The 14322-nt window shown below is 37.0% G+C and overlaps 1 protein-coding gene across 1 annotated transcript; it reads right to left on the reverse strand.

Moving 5' to 3' along the window:
- Positions 1–1347: 1347 nt before the first annotated feature.
- On the reverse strand, positions 1348–14322 carry LOC121730858 (proton-coupled folate transporter-like). The gene is made up of 7 exons (XM_042120053.1): positions 13146–14322; positions 12899–13058; positions 12735–12836; positions 10530–10667; positions 4091–4174; positions 2335–2491; positions 1348–1485 (listed from the first exon to the last, which is right to left on the reverse strand). Exons 1-7 carry the CDS (start codon positions 13935–13937, stop codon positions 1413–1415), a joined length of 1506 nt encoding a protein of 501 aa, XP_041975987.1. The 5' UTR covers positions 13938–14322; the 3' UTR covers positions 1348–1412.

Raw genomic sequence — 14322 nt, forward strand, 5'->3', positions numbered from 1 at the left:
GGGCCCTTGCCATCACAGTGAACTCTCCTATTTTTCTTTCGTGTACACTGCTTATTACTATGTTTCAAGTGTTACATATTATACATACCTACTATAATATACAGTGATACAACGTTAATATATTACAATATTAAGAATTACGGTTTATGAACAAAGCCTCAAATTGTTCGACCCGGTACGAGTAAATGTATTTTACACATGAGGAGCTGTAGGTATCTTTAATCCTAATTAGGGATTTTCTTGTAGCGAAATATATGTGGTAATTTCTTGTTAATTAATGTTGTGATCGTGTTAAATAATTTTAAGACCAATTAAAAATTAATTTACAATGGAAAAATGTATTCGGGTAATCCCTAGTGTATTTGAGGCCCATTCACAAACGTCGAGTTTTCCTTCGTGGTTTCTTCCCATTTTTAGGGTTCCGTACCTATCGCCATCAGGTTCTGGTAGACCTATACTAATATACATCACTTCCAAGTGGCACATCAGACCGATATGGCGTTACAAACGTAACGCCATCTGCCTATGAATCAGCGTTGCCAGATTTTTTTTGAAAAAACTTTGGAACTTTTTGAGTGAAAAAAGCGGGATTCTTTAGTCAAAAGCGGGACAAAGTAAAAAAAGGTATAGAATCAGTTTTTTGAATTTTTATCTTTTTATTGGCGTTAAAATAACATTTGCGTGACAACAGATAGCTAAAGTAGCCAAAGAAAATCCACCCTTCTACCTCCCACACTATTATCTTCATGACGCACCTTTCTTTCTCAGCACGCTGCACGTACGTTCGGGCTTTCCCCGAAAAGCGGGACTGAGCTTGTCCCGCGCGGGACATTTAAGTTTGATGAAAAAATCGGGACGTCCCGCCAAAATCGGGACGTCTGGCAACCCTTCTATGAATTAAATTCTGTGATAGTACCGACGCGGCGCCAGTGACGGATTAAGACTACTTGATGCCCTAAGCAATCCATGCCGGTGTATCCCCCCCATCCGTATGTCAACTAGAATCTGTCTTTAAGCTTTTTTTGGTGAGGTTTTTGGTGAAGTGAGAGTGGTGAGACGTGATGCCCTGTTTTATGCCCTTCTTCTGGTGCCCCCTCAGACGTGATGCCCTAGGTAATTGCTTAGTTTGATTAAGGGTTAATCCGTCACTGTGCGGCGCTTAGAGCAATTTTTTTTGTGATACATTTATGGGCAAGCGCCCCAGCGCGGCGTCAAGAATTTTGCCCTTACAAAAGTAAAAATAGTTACTCTTTCATTGCTGCTACTTTCACAGTTAAATAACTCTATAAATGGGACCCATACACACCCTTAAGTATTATTATTTTGTTTTGTACACCCTGTATAATGTATATAATTATTATTGTCTATTATACATCTTAGCTATTTACACGTCGATGACACAAGTTTCCAAGTCACGACTTCTCATTCTCTTGTACGTTGAGTTCTGTTCTTCTTATATTTTTCTTGTGTTGAATGAAGAACCATCTGAAATTTGGAAAGCATAGAATGAAACATTTTGTACGACGTGCATCGTACCATCAGAGAAGTTGATTGCTAAGCAGATGGCGGATCTAAGTAATTTGGTCGCGTTAAGTCAAACCTATCCGACCGATTACAGCAAACATTGAATTGACATAAGCCGACCAAATGATGTAGGTCCGTCTACTGCCTGGGAATCAATTTCCTAGATGGTACATTTTGTCTATTTCAGTCTTTTCGAGTCTGTTTGTACCCAAAAAATTAGCCCCAGTGTTGTTTTATCTGATTTAAAAATACATCCAAAGAAACAACCTAGTTTTTTCTCTTTAAAAATTTTACATTAAAGTACAGATTTTTAGCCTTTTACTGCCTAGCCATAATATTAAACTACGCCATAATACTTTGCTAAAATTACGTATTGTGTGTGCAAGTGCAATATTAGTTATTTGATGCTTAGTCCGGATTTTTTGTAACCTGCTTACAGGTATTATTAAATTCCACATTAAACATAAACAAGTCTGTTTCACAGCGTCATGACGACCTCGTTAGGTTAAAATGATCTGATTTTGATATACATGCTTATTTAGTGAAATACAAAACAAACATTGGGTACCCTCAATCCCCATTCCCCAGGTTTATAATTATAAGCGTCCGCCCGAACGAGCGGACAAAGCACGCGTTTATATCCAGCCTAATTTATAGTAATAATAATCTATGTTCAATGTTCATAACATCAACCCTTTAATCACAATTTTCGGCAGTTGGAAATGCTAAAAAAATTTTAAGGGCTGAAATCGCTTGCCATCAAAAAATAAACTGCTCAAAACTCGCTAGGATCTACTGCGGAAAACTCACATGAATATCAACAGTATCGGCGTCGCAGTCATCACAGATACCAAGAACACAGCGCCGGGTAAGAGGTGTAGCGTGGAGATGTACACTCGGGTGTACAGGGGTGCAGAGATCAGAGGTACGATGGTCTCTGCGAGCCCGAAGAGCGAGTACACTTTTGCTGGAAGAAGAATTTCCAGAGCCCCGATTAACAATGAGTAATTTGACCCGGATTTGGAAACTTCATCGCGCGACATCCAATAAACGCTCGCCGCGCTAGGTATTGACCAATGATCGCACGGCAAAGTTTCCGAATCCGTGTCGAACGGGCATCGTGATTCGTGAATCGTCCTGCAGAGCCTGTAGCATCTTTTCTTCATCGCTTGTTTATAGAATCATAGAATTGGAACGTTAGAAAAGGCATTCCATACAATCGTCAGCGCGAAAATGTGTCACCCTCGAAATGAGTGAGCTCACTCATCTGAGAGCAGTGTGCCTTAGAACGCGGTAACAGCCGGACGTGTTTAATTCATTAATTATCGCGTTGTTTTTCGCTACATTTCGCTACAGAATGCCGTCATGTGCCTTCCGACAGTGCAGTAACAAAACGAAGAATACAAATTAAGCCAAAGGTGTAATATTTCACACGTAATTACTAAGATTTTATTAATATTTAAATTATTGTCTTCCATTTTAAGAGAAAAATCAAAGCGAAGCGTAAAATTAGCGAAAGAGAAAGTAGTATATGTATCCTTTTTTGTCTTACAGTAATAGTACTGTAAGACAGAAAAGGACGACAATATTTTTTCGATACACATTTTGCATGCAAAAACATTGCTACAGTTTTGACGGCATATGTCGTATCTAAGTATTTTGATATCGTTGTATAGAATCGACGATCAGAATGTATGGAATTGACTTGGAATTGACATAAGACGAGTCGAACGTGAACTCGAACGAACGTTTATGTCAATTCCATACATTTTGCGAGCGTAGGCGATAAAGAAAAGGCTTTGACTAAACTAGGACCAGATACTTTAGTGATATCGTACATTGTGACCTGGCATAACGAGGCGTGATGAATTTTTATACAACATGTTTTATAAACGATTGTACAGACATTACTGGAAATTGTATGGAAAATTAAAAAAAAAAATTAAAAATACTCTACACATATACCAATGTAAAGTACTAATAAATAGTTGTACACGAAAATAATAATATGAATATTGAATATTATACTGTAACTAGCTGTTGCCCGCGACTTCGTCCGCGTCAACATAGTATAATAACAAAGATGGATAGTACGCTAACAAATATGAAAAAAGTAAAATATAACCTCCTCCTTTTTGGAATTCAGTTAAAATGTAGCCTAAGTTACACCTTACTACATCAGCTATCTACCAAAAAAAGTCCCGGCAAAATAGCTCCAGCCGTTTCAGAGATTATCCGGAACAAACAGACAGACAGACAGAGAGACATACAGACAAATATAGTAAAAAATGTTGTTTTGGTGTATGTATCGTATAGATTCATATGCATGTAGTAAAAAACGGTTCTTTCAATATTACAAACAGACACTCCAATTTTATTGATATGTATAGATATTGTTCAGTTTAATCTTTGACCACAGATAAAATTTGCGGTATACCACTCTGTAATATAGTTTAAAAGTTAATTGATTTTTGATATAACAATAATTATTGAAATTAAAATTGAAATTAACCAAAGGTACCCAGACTACCATTTGGTGAATTGGGTACCATTGGTAATAACTTACCTAACTCGTGAGCTGGTACCAGCTTCGAGGCGATAGATCTCAACGCTATGACCGTTGTGCCATTTAATAGCTCCACCAGTGGTGCTGAAAAAAGAAAAAAAGAGAAAAATAGATTGAACGCTACGTAACAAAATACCTTTTTTTGACGTACCAAAATACCTAGAAAAAAATACCTTTAGACAAAGTATCTTTCGATAAAAACGATGGCGAAATTCGTTATCAAAATGTATGCCGTTAGACATAAGTTTCGCTTGCGAAGCCTAATGTCAAATCCCATACATTTTGATAAGGAATTTCGTCATCGTTTTTAACGAAAGAGACTTTGGCTATGGCCTCTTGGATAGTTAATATTACGTCGACAAGTATGTGATCAGTGATCACAGCTAGTATCCATACTAATATTAAAAATGCGAATGTGTGTCTGTCTGTCCGTTTGTTACCTCTTAACGCCTAAACCGATGAAGCGATTTTGATGAAATTTATTACGGAAATACTTTGAGTCCCGGCCTCCCGGGAACGGACATAGGATACTTTTCATCCCGGAAAAATGTACGGTTCCCGAGTGATATACTATTTCACCGCAACAGAGTTGCGGGCGTCATCTAGTATTAATATAAACCCTATATAGGAGTGAGCACACTGAGACGGGCCGTGCCGGGGCTCAGCGTGCCGGCGCTTATCGGAAAAATCCGCCTCCATACAATTTGTATGGAAGCGGAAATCCGCTGCGCCCGGACACGGTGTGCGTACGCGCATCCGCTTCCATACAAATTGTATGGAGGCGGATTTTTGCGATGAGCGGGGCTCATCGCAAAAATTCGCCTCCATACAACGGCCCGTCTCAGTGTGCTCACTCCTTAAGTATGTATTAGTGAGTAAAGAGCCAGGCTGTAAACCATTGGAGCACGGACGTAACCAACTATAGCAAATCAACAGCAACTATAAGATATAAAACACACAGTCTCAGTGTGCTCACTCCTTATTATTGTTATTATTATTATAGGCCATGGTAAAAAAAGGTTTCTTGGTACAAACCCTACAATAGTAGAAATAAATTACCAGGATATTCTGTTATTTAAATACAATCTTAGTTTAAGTGTTTTTTTTTATGAAAGAAGGGGGCAAATGAGCAAACGGGTCACCTGATGGAAAGCAACTTCCGTCGCCCATGGACACTCGCAGCATCAGAAGAGCTGCAGGTGCGTTGCCGGCCTTTTAAGAGGGAATAGGGTAATAGGGGAGGGTAGGGATGAGAAGGGAAAGGAATAGGGGAGGATAGGAAAGGGAATTGGGCCTCCGGTAAACTCACTCACTCAGCGAAACACAGCGCAAGCGTTGTTTCACGCCGGTTTTCTGTGAGAACGTGGTATTTCTCCGGTCGAGCCGGCCCATTCGTGCCGAAGCATGGCTCTCCAACGTATAAATTTTAAGTGTGTCAACTATAATAACAAAATAAATATTGTTGTACAATAATTGCTATAATTGTGTATTCAAAAATATAAATTATTTTAGATGAAGCTCCTAGATTTTTATTTTATTTAGATACCTTTGTTTTTTATTGACTGAATCAGAAAATATTATTTTGATTTTAAAAATAATATATGTCGTTAATACAGAGCTTATAATAATCGGAATTCATTAGCAGATTTAAGAATTAAAAAAATTAGTAATTATAACATAATATTACCACTTTACAGGCACCGCAACAAAACGTATATTAAATAATATTAGTTTTACAAGTACTTAGCATAAATTATAAAAATACATTATAATTAAATTTTTGTGGATTCATGTATTGTAATGATATTGCAGTTAACATTGAACAACAATTATTGGTAATATATTGCGTTGTACCTATTATAGAATTAACTATACTTTAATTAATTAATGTTTAGTTAGAAAAAAGTTGGTTCCTGTAGATTAGTAGTATTTCTGTAGATTGTAAAAGCAAATAATTGATATAGCGGACCTGCGTAATTTGGTTGCGTTATATCAAATCCAGCCGACAGATCGCGAATAATATTGAATTGACATGCGTTAAAAAAATATTTGTTTATTAACAAAAACAAAACAAAATGTTAAATATCCAGATGTAAAACGATGGCTCCTTATTTTCTAGTATAATGTATAATTATTGTCTATATGCATTCAGTTAAATCTGTTATAATTATAATTTCTGCTTCTTGTGGTAATTTTGTTTTTGCTGGATATTAAGGTCAAGGTCGCTACTACGACGTGATAATGCAAAAATAGAAAATTAAACTTGGAATTCTGCGCGTAGTAGTTTGTAACTGAATAGCTTTGTCCACAACGCATGCCCTCTGACTGTATCCAAAACTTCAAAAATGACAATATTGGCGTTGCGTTCCTTGACGCATTCAATAATTGAATGCGTTAGTTCGTCAAGGGTATACGCTATAGCGCAGTCAACAGCGAACATGAGGCATGCCCGCGAAGCATGTCTTCTGACTGTATCCAAAACTTAAAAAATCACAATATTGGCGTTGCGTTCCTCGACGCATTCAATTATTAAATGCGCCAATATGAAAGTTGATGACGAAAATTGAAAATGAAAGTGCACAGTATATGATTAGCCATCATATCTTATATATTTAAACGAGCAATTCTTGTATATATATATAATGTCTTTTTATAATCCTTGTATAACAGTAAAACAACAACTAGAACTGAGTTGCTCTGAAAAGAGATTTTTTTATTAAGTTAATACAGGTTTACACTTTACAAAACTTAGATTAATCAATTACAACTGAATACAAAGAAAATTTACCTGAAAAGAGAAAACAACATTTAAAGCTATTGCTTTACCCGTTTGTATTAATTTCTAAGTATTAAAATATAATTCTCACTAAATTAGATCCTAACCTTTCTTTCTATTTTACATGTGCCAAAGAGAATACATGTGCTGTAGTCCTGTCAAATGTCAATGTCACTTAACTCCATAGATTCACAGATAATATTACACAAAATTTATTATGCGGTAAATTCAAACGAAATGAAGTAACAGGCACTTCATTTACATATATAAATATATATCTGGAATCTCGGAATCGGCTCCAACGATTTTCATGAAATTTAGTATATAGGGAGTTTCGGGGGCGATAAATCGATCTAGCTAGTAATCATTTTTAGAAAATGTCATTCTATTCGTGTTTTATCGAATACCGAGCAAAGCTCGGTCAAACAGCTAGTGATTATTAACTGCTAAACCAAAACGGCGCCGTTTTTCGATGCTGCTTCGCGCTGCTGCTAGCTGCAACAGTATAAAAAGAAATCTGCCAGTGTGAGTTGTTTTTTTCAGAAGTATAACTATAGCGGTTCTTGAGATACAGCCTGGAGACAGACGGACAGACACCGAAGTCTTGTTAATAGGGTCCAGTTTTGACGCTTTGGTTACGGAACCCTAATGTGTTTAGACGTGGGGAGTGCTTCGCCATGCTTCGGCACGAATGGGCCGGCTCGACCGGAGAAATACCACGTTCTCACAGAAAACCGGTGTGAAACAGCGCGTGCGCTATGTTTCGCCGAGTGAGTGAGTTTACCGGAGGCCCAATCCCCTACCCTATTCCCTTCCCTTTCCATCCCTACCCTCCCTTATTACCCTATTCCCTCTTAAAAGGCCGGCAGCGCACCTGCGGCTCTTCTGATGCTGCGAGTGTCCATGGGTGACGGAAGTTGCTTTCCATCAGGTGACCCGTTTGCTCGTTTGCCCCCTTATTTCATAAAAACAGAATACTTAGCATAACATTGCTATATGACTTATGAGTATGTATCTAAAAATATATTAATTACGACAGTTCCACAGGAGCAGTAGGGGATTTCACTGTGCTACGGGAGTGCTACGGGGTCGCTACGGGATATTTTCACTGTGCTACGGGATCCTACGGCGTAGGACCTACGCTACGCTGCGTTACGGGAATGCTACGGGGTCTTATACTGCTACTTTTTTTTTTAATGAAATTAGGGGGCAATCGAGCAAACGGGTCACCTGATGGAAAGCAACATCCGTCGCCCATGGACACTCGCAGCATTAGAAGAGCTGCAAGTGCGTTGCCGGCCTTTTAAGAGGGAATAGGGTAATAGGGGAGGGTAGGGAAGGGAAGGGAAAAGAGGAAGGTAGGGAAGGGAAGAGAAGGGAATAGGGTAGGCTACTATACAAGAATAAAACAGGAACTTATTTACACTTTGTTGCAAAAAACTGCGTAATATTTTTCAGTTCGCCACAGGAACACCCATGATTTTTACAATTAGTTTCGAGATAGTGAGGTGAATTTTTAAACTTTACTACAGCTGTAATAGCAACGCGATAATATTGTGATATCGTAATGCAAGAACCAGTCACTATATTCACAGGAATGTATGATAACTGATAAGAAATATCTAATAAGTACAATAAATTCATATTCTACTAGATGTCCCGCGCGGCTTCGCCCGCGTAAATTAGGAATTTTACGGAAACCGTACATTTTCCCATAAAAATAGCTCTTATGTCCCTACTCCCTTCACTTGGTCTACTCTATATCTGTGCCAAATATTGCCATAAAAATTGCTCCAGTAGTTCGTAATTTCTAATATTTCCCCCGTTTTTCCCACATTTTCCTGAGTTTCTTCGGTCGTATTAGTCTTAGCCTATAGTCTTAGTTCTTACTCGATAAATGAGCTATCTAACACTGAAATAAGTTTTTAAATCGGATCTGTAGTTCCTCCGATTCCGTTCAAGCAAACATACTCTTCAGGTTTATAATATTAGGTAGGTATAGATTTTTTTAAATTATCGCTTGACAAACTCGAGTCTCGATCTAAAAGACTATGAAAAGTACTTACCAATAACATGGTATAATATGGTAGTGATGATGATGACGATGTTGATGATGAATGTAATTTGCATAGAAGCATATGCTTTCCGTTCTTAAAACAACGCCGAAACTCCCAAACTTGTATCTATAAAGAATCAGGAGTTCTCTCAGCACCTTCCGAACCACGGTATACCAGGTATACCTCGGTTCAAAATCTTACTTGTTGGTAGCATATGCTTAGAATACTTCTCACGAAACCGAAGTCACCACATATTTCCCTATAATTTTTGAGGAGTTCCCTCGTTTACTTATGGATTCTTCATCAGATCACCACTTTTGTGAATATAATACCGAATTGGGATGATACCCTATATTTATGATGATACCCAAAAGAAAAAATTTGAAAATCGGTTAACAAACGACGGAGTAATCGTTGAACATAAGAAAACGAACATAACACCTCCCCCATTTTGAAAGTCGGTTAAAATTGTAGCCTATGTGTTATTATGATGTTTAAGCTATATTATTGTAAATTTTCATTAAAATCCGTTCAGTAGTTTTTGCGTGAAAGAGTAACAAACATCCATACATCTACATATAAATCCATGCATCTATACATCTGTGGGATAATGCGTGGCGACGCTAAAGGAAGATCTTCCGACCGAGCGAGGTGTTATGCTCGGTCAGGCCGAAGCCCACGTGATACATTTCAGCTGTCGTATATATACCGACGCGCTCAGAAAACTTCGATAGCGCGATGCAGGAATATTAGGCGATTTGTGGGTACCGCCACACATCCAAAATTTTTCTCACCTTTTAAACCTTCCCTAGACCTCCACGAATAATTCAAGACCAAGATAAGATAAATCCGTTCAGCCGTTCTCGAGTTTTAGCGAGACTAACGAACAGCAATTGATTTTTATATATATAGATTATCTTGTAGTACTTTACTTGTACTATAAATGTTCTTAATTAATAAAGTAATACTAATTCAAGCTATTGTAGCATTTAACATGGAATTTTTCTGATCAAGTTCTTCAAGTCCAGATATTTTTAACATCTGGTTTTTTTCCTCGTTCCTTATCAAATTGTATGTTAAGGCTGGTTTAGTTGTTGCATATCGGAGACAAGATTTTTTACACTAACACGACATAATATAGGCGCTCAAATAAAAGGTTTCACGTGGCTAAATCACTATTTTTGTCACTACAAAATACAGTTAGAAAATTGTTATTAATAAATTGGGTAATGGGTATGCTGAGTGTATTTTACACACACCACCCGAACAAATATACGTTAGAACGAAACAAATGTATGTATTCGTTTAATTAAAAATATTTTCTTATTTATCCCTAACCACGATACCACCTCAGCACCTTTTGGTATGCAATTACTATGTTTTAGGCTATAGCAAAAAATCAAAAAGGGATAAAAATTGATACTTTTTGTCCCTGGAAATAACATATTAGAATATTTAATTTGAACATGGTTGGACGCGTGATAAAATAACGCATAAGAAAATGTGCCCCATTTTCTTACGCGTTATTTTATCACGCGTTTGTATAATATTTTTCTACATATATAAAAGGTATAAAAACTCTGAACACATGATTTAGGTCACTCACCTATGTATATCTGCATGGTGTTCTCAGCGAAGGCCCACACGAGGGCACCGGATATTCTGCTGGTGATGGCCATGATGCCCAGCACGGAGTCGTCCACCTTTAGCTTCTTACTGAATAAGCCGATCGCTATCATCGTCCCTGAAAATATGGAGTTGATTTTTATATAATTGAAGACGTGACTTGAAGAACAAGATAAAAAAATGCCGTTTTTCTAATAAAATAAAACTGTGGATTTTATGTATACTTAGCCAAATATATTAGCCAAGTAATGAAGTAGATAAGTTAAGGATTTGTTCAATTTATAAGGAAAAAATGAATAATTGTACGTATGTAATAAAATGTTGGTTATTGTGATGTTCCACTCACGTCTTCGTGCCAATTTGTATGTAAAGGCGTTTTAACCATTTAAAGACATTTAAAAATTAATAATATACACATAAAAACTAAAACTGGAAAATTTGCAAATTGTAGTCTTTTAGAAAACCAGATTACGCTCCTATGAAATCCAGATTACATAATATTATAACATTATGTTGCTGTTTGATATTATAATTTGGACTAAATCAGGCGCTGATACGTAGGTAATACAATAAATTTAAAATTTTCCTAGTCCCACAAAAACTCAGAACGTCTGAACCGATTTTGCTAATTTTAGTCTTCAAATATTTGTGGAAGTCCAGAGAAGGATTATATCAGGAGGGAAGCGATATGAAGTTGAAGTGTAGACCCTAGTAAATAATAACATTATTTTGATTGTAAATAGCCTTTAAAATGACTTGCAACTTTCTAGGGTTTTTCTGAAGTTTACATTTACGTCGTAATTGCTGTGGTAAAATCTGAATATATTGTAATAATAATTGACTTTGATTTTATTCATATTCAATGACTTTGGCCACTGAGTATTCTTAAGTCAATCATTTCAAGATCATGGGCTCGAATCCCTCCCAACCCATAAGATGTTTTTAAAACATTATAAAAGGACTACCTAAAAAACTTAAATTTAAGTACAATTGTTTGGTCTAAGTGTACGGTCTATAGATAAATTTTGGAACATTCTTAGATACACCTTGGAAAATATTACATTAATTGAATTTTTTCAGAGTAAATAAGTGGGCCTATTACTTAATAGCAATGGAAATAATATATTACGGGATAATGACACATTGACGACATTTTGTGGGCGTCCAACACTGGGTGTGTTGGACGTTGGACAAGATTTTGCGTTACCTACGCAATGGATAATGGGCATTGTGGATGTTATACTTATCAACGACATTAAAATATGTTTTTTTTTTATGAAATAAGGGGGCAAACGAGCAAACGGGTCATCTGATGGAAAGCAACTTCCGTCGCCCATGGACACTCGCAGCATCAGAAGAGCTGCAAGTGCGTTGCCGGCCTTTTAAGAGGGAATAGGGTAATACGGGAGGGTAGGGAAGGGAAGGGAATAGTTGAGGGTAGGGAAGGGAATAGGGTAGGGGTTAGGGGATTGGGCCTCCGGTAAACTCACTCACTCGGCGTGAAACAGCGCAAGCGCTGTTTCACGCTGGTTTTCTGTGAGAACGTGGTATTTATCCGGTCGAGCCGGCCCATTCGTGCCGAAGCATGGCTCTCCCACGTCTAAACGTTTATATGAAAGCCTGCAATTGCCATGTGATTGATTTGGTAGTTTTGATAAAATACCACTTTCCAAACTATCATACAATGACAATGTACATATTTTGTTAAATATTTACAAGATAAATTAAATATGCCAGAGTCCTTACAATGTCCTATGGCTCTAAATCTGGGAAAGGTATAAGCTGGATTATGTTATAGAGTCTCTGTCAATACAAGTTAACTCGACTGACCGTCATTTGCGAAAAACAATATTTTTATTTTATGATTTTTTTAACATAAAATATATTTTATATGCTCAAACTTAACAACTCAAGAAAGTCGTTGAAGCAATAATAAAAACAGATAAGATTTTCAAATGTGCTATACAACTATGTTCGTACATTTCCTATACCTACAGCTATCTTTTCAAAGGGGGCATAGTTATCCACAGATTAAGATAAACATATTTATCGGATAACTGATGCATAGACATAATATCCAAAAGAATCATCCTCTTAATCCGCGTAGATGAAATAAAAAGTTTGAAGAGAATAAATTTATATGCATTATGAACATAATATTTTGTTGAGACAATGAAAAACTTACCAATGGTATGTAAGGTCAGGCTGTATATCGAATAAATACTGTACTTCAGCTCATCCCAATTGAAGCGATAACGGCAGAAGATGTATGTTATAGATGTCTCTCCTACAAAAAAAAACATTGAAAAAATATTGCTTATTTTGATGAGAAAAAGTTAATGAACTTACCCCAAAATGATCCGAAATTCAAGCACACCATTAACAAAATCAAACACACTTTGAGTCTTCGACTGTTATTTCCTTTTTCAGTTAGAATTTGCAGAGTTTCTTTCAAGCTTTGAAAATTAAAAAATTCAATGAAAAATCCGATAATTCCTTTTCGCTTTGACTGCAAGGAAAACAAAAAGTCGATAAAAGTTACCTGCTGGATAGTAGATTTCGAAAACAAAAAAAAAATATATCTAAGTACACTCACCTTGTAATTATTATCCAGCCATCTGTGATCTTCTATTAGAAAATATATGTATAGGAAATTTGATAGCTGGACAAGTGCACAGACTCCGTATAACCCATAAAACCCGAGAAACCGGAGGAGGATTCCACTGAGTCCCATTCCCACCGGCAACCCGATGGTTATTCCGAAAGTTAGTACTCCCAATCTGAAGGTCCTCGTTTGCTTGGAGCTGATGTCCACAATATAGCTGAACGTTCCTAGAAACATGGTGTACCATGCACCAGTGACGGAGAGGAAGATGGTACCCATTAACGCCGTCCATTCCACGGAGACTTCGTAAAAGAAGTACGTGTTGATGAGATTGAGAACGCAGGTGATGCATTCACCGGCGACCGGCATTAGGATGCATACCTTCCGTCTCCCCGTTCTATCACTCCAAGCCCCGATGAACATCATCAGGATGACGGGAAAAGCGGTGTGGATGACGCTCTTCCATCCCTCCACGGACGCAACCAGCTTCTGCACCTCATCTTCTTCTTGAGTCAAGTTCTCTCGCTGCCTCAGCGTTAGGGCCGTGCATATGGTATCGTTCAATTTTAAATTGACTCTGCAAGCTTTTTCTAAATTTAAATTTTGGGTCCCCAGCATAGTTACAACACTCGTTATCATAAAGAACGCAAGACACGGTTCAACTGTTATGTTTCCTTTTAAACTCTTGAACTTCTCTCTAGTTGTTAATTTCTGTCTTTTATCTTTTTCCTTTTTCAGCGGCACTGTTTCCTCAGCATCTTGCCTTATCTTTGGATTTTCCATTTTTTTTGATAAACTGTTTAGTACTTTGAAAACGAATGTTCAATAACAATTATCTTAGAAGCCAGCGAATTCACTATCGTTTTTGTAATATAACTACATCATATTAAAAATATAGATGAATATTTTTTTACTGCTGTACACTTGCAGATGTAGACTCTGTTGTACTTGTAGACTTAATCACAAAATCACAGCACTAAACGATTTTGTCATTTAATGTAAATTAATTTGTAACCCACATTTTAAATCATAGTCTTTTACAACTTATTTAGGTATAGTATAGTCACATTTTTGTAAATATACAGAATTATCTAATTTTCCGTTTTTGAAACACACTTGATATTTCGGATCTAACACGTAAACGGTTGTATTGAAGTACACGACAGCA

This window comes from Aricia agestis, chromosome 10 (assembly GCF_905147365.1).
Source record: "Aricia agestis chromosome 10, ilAriAges1.1, whole genome shotgun sequence".
NCBI lineage: Eukaryota > Metazoa > Arthropoda > Insecta > Lepidoptera > Lycaenidae > Aricia > Aricia agestis.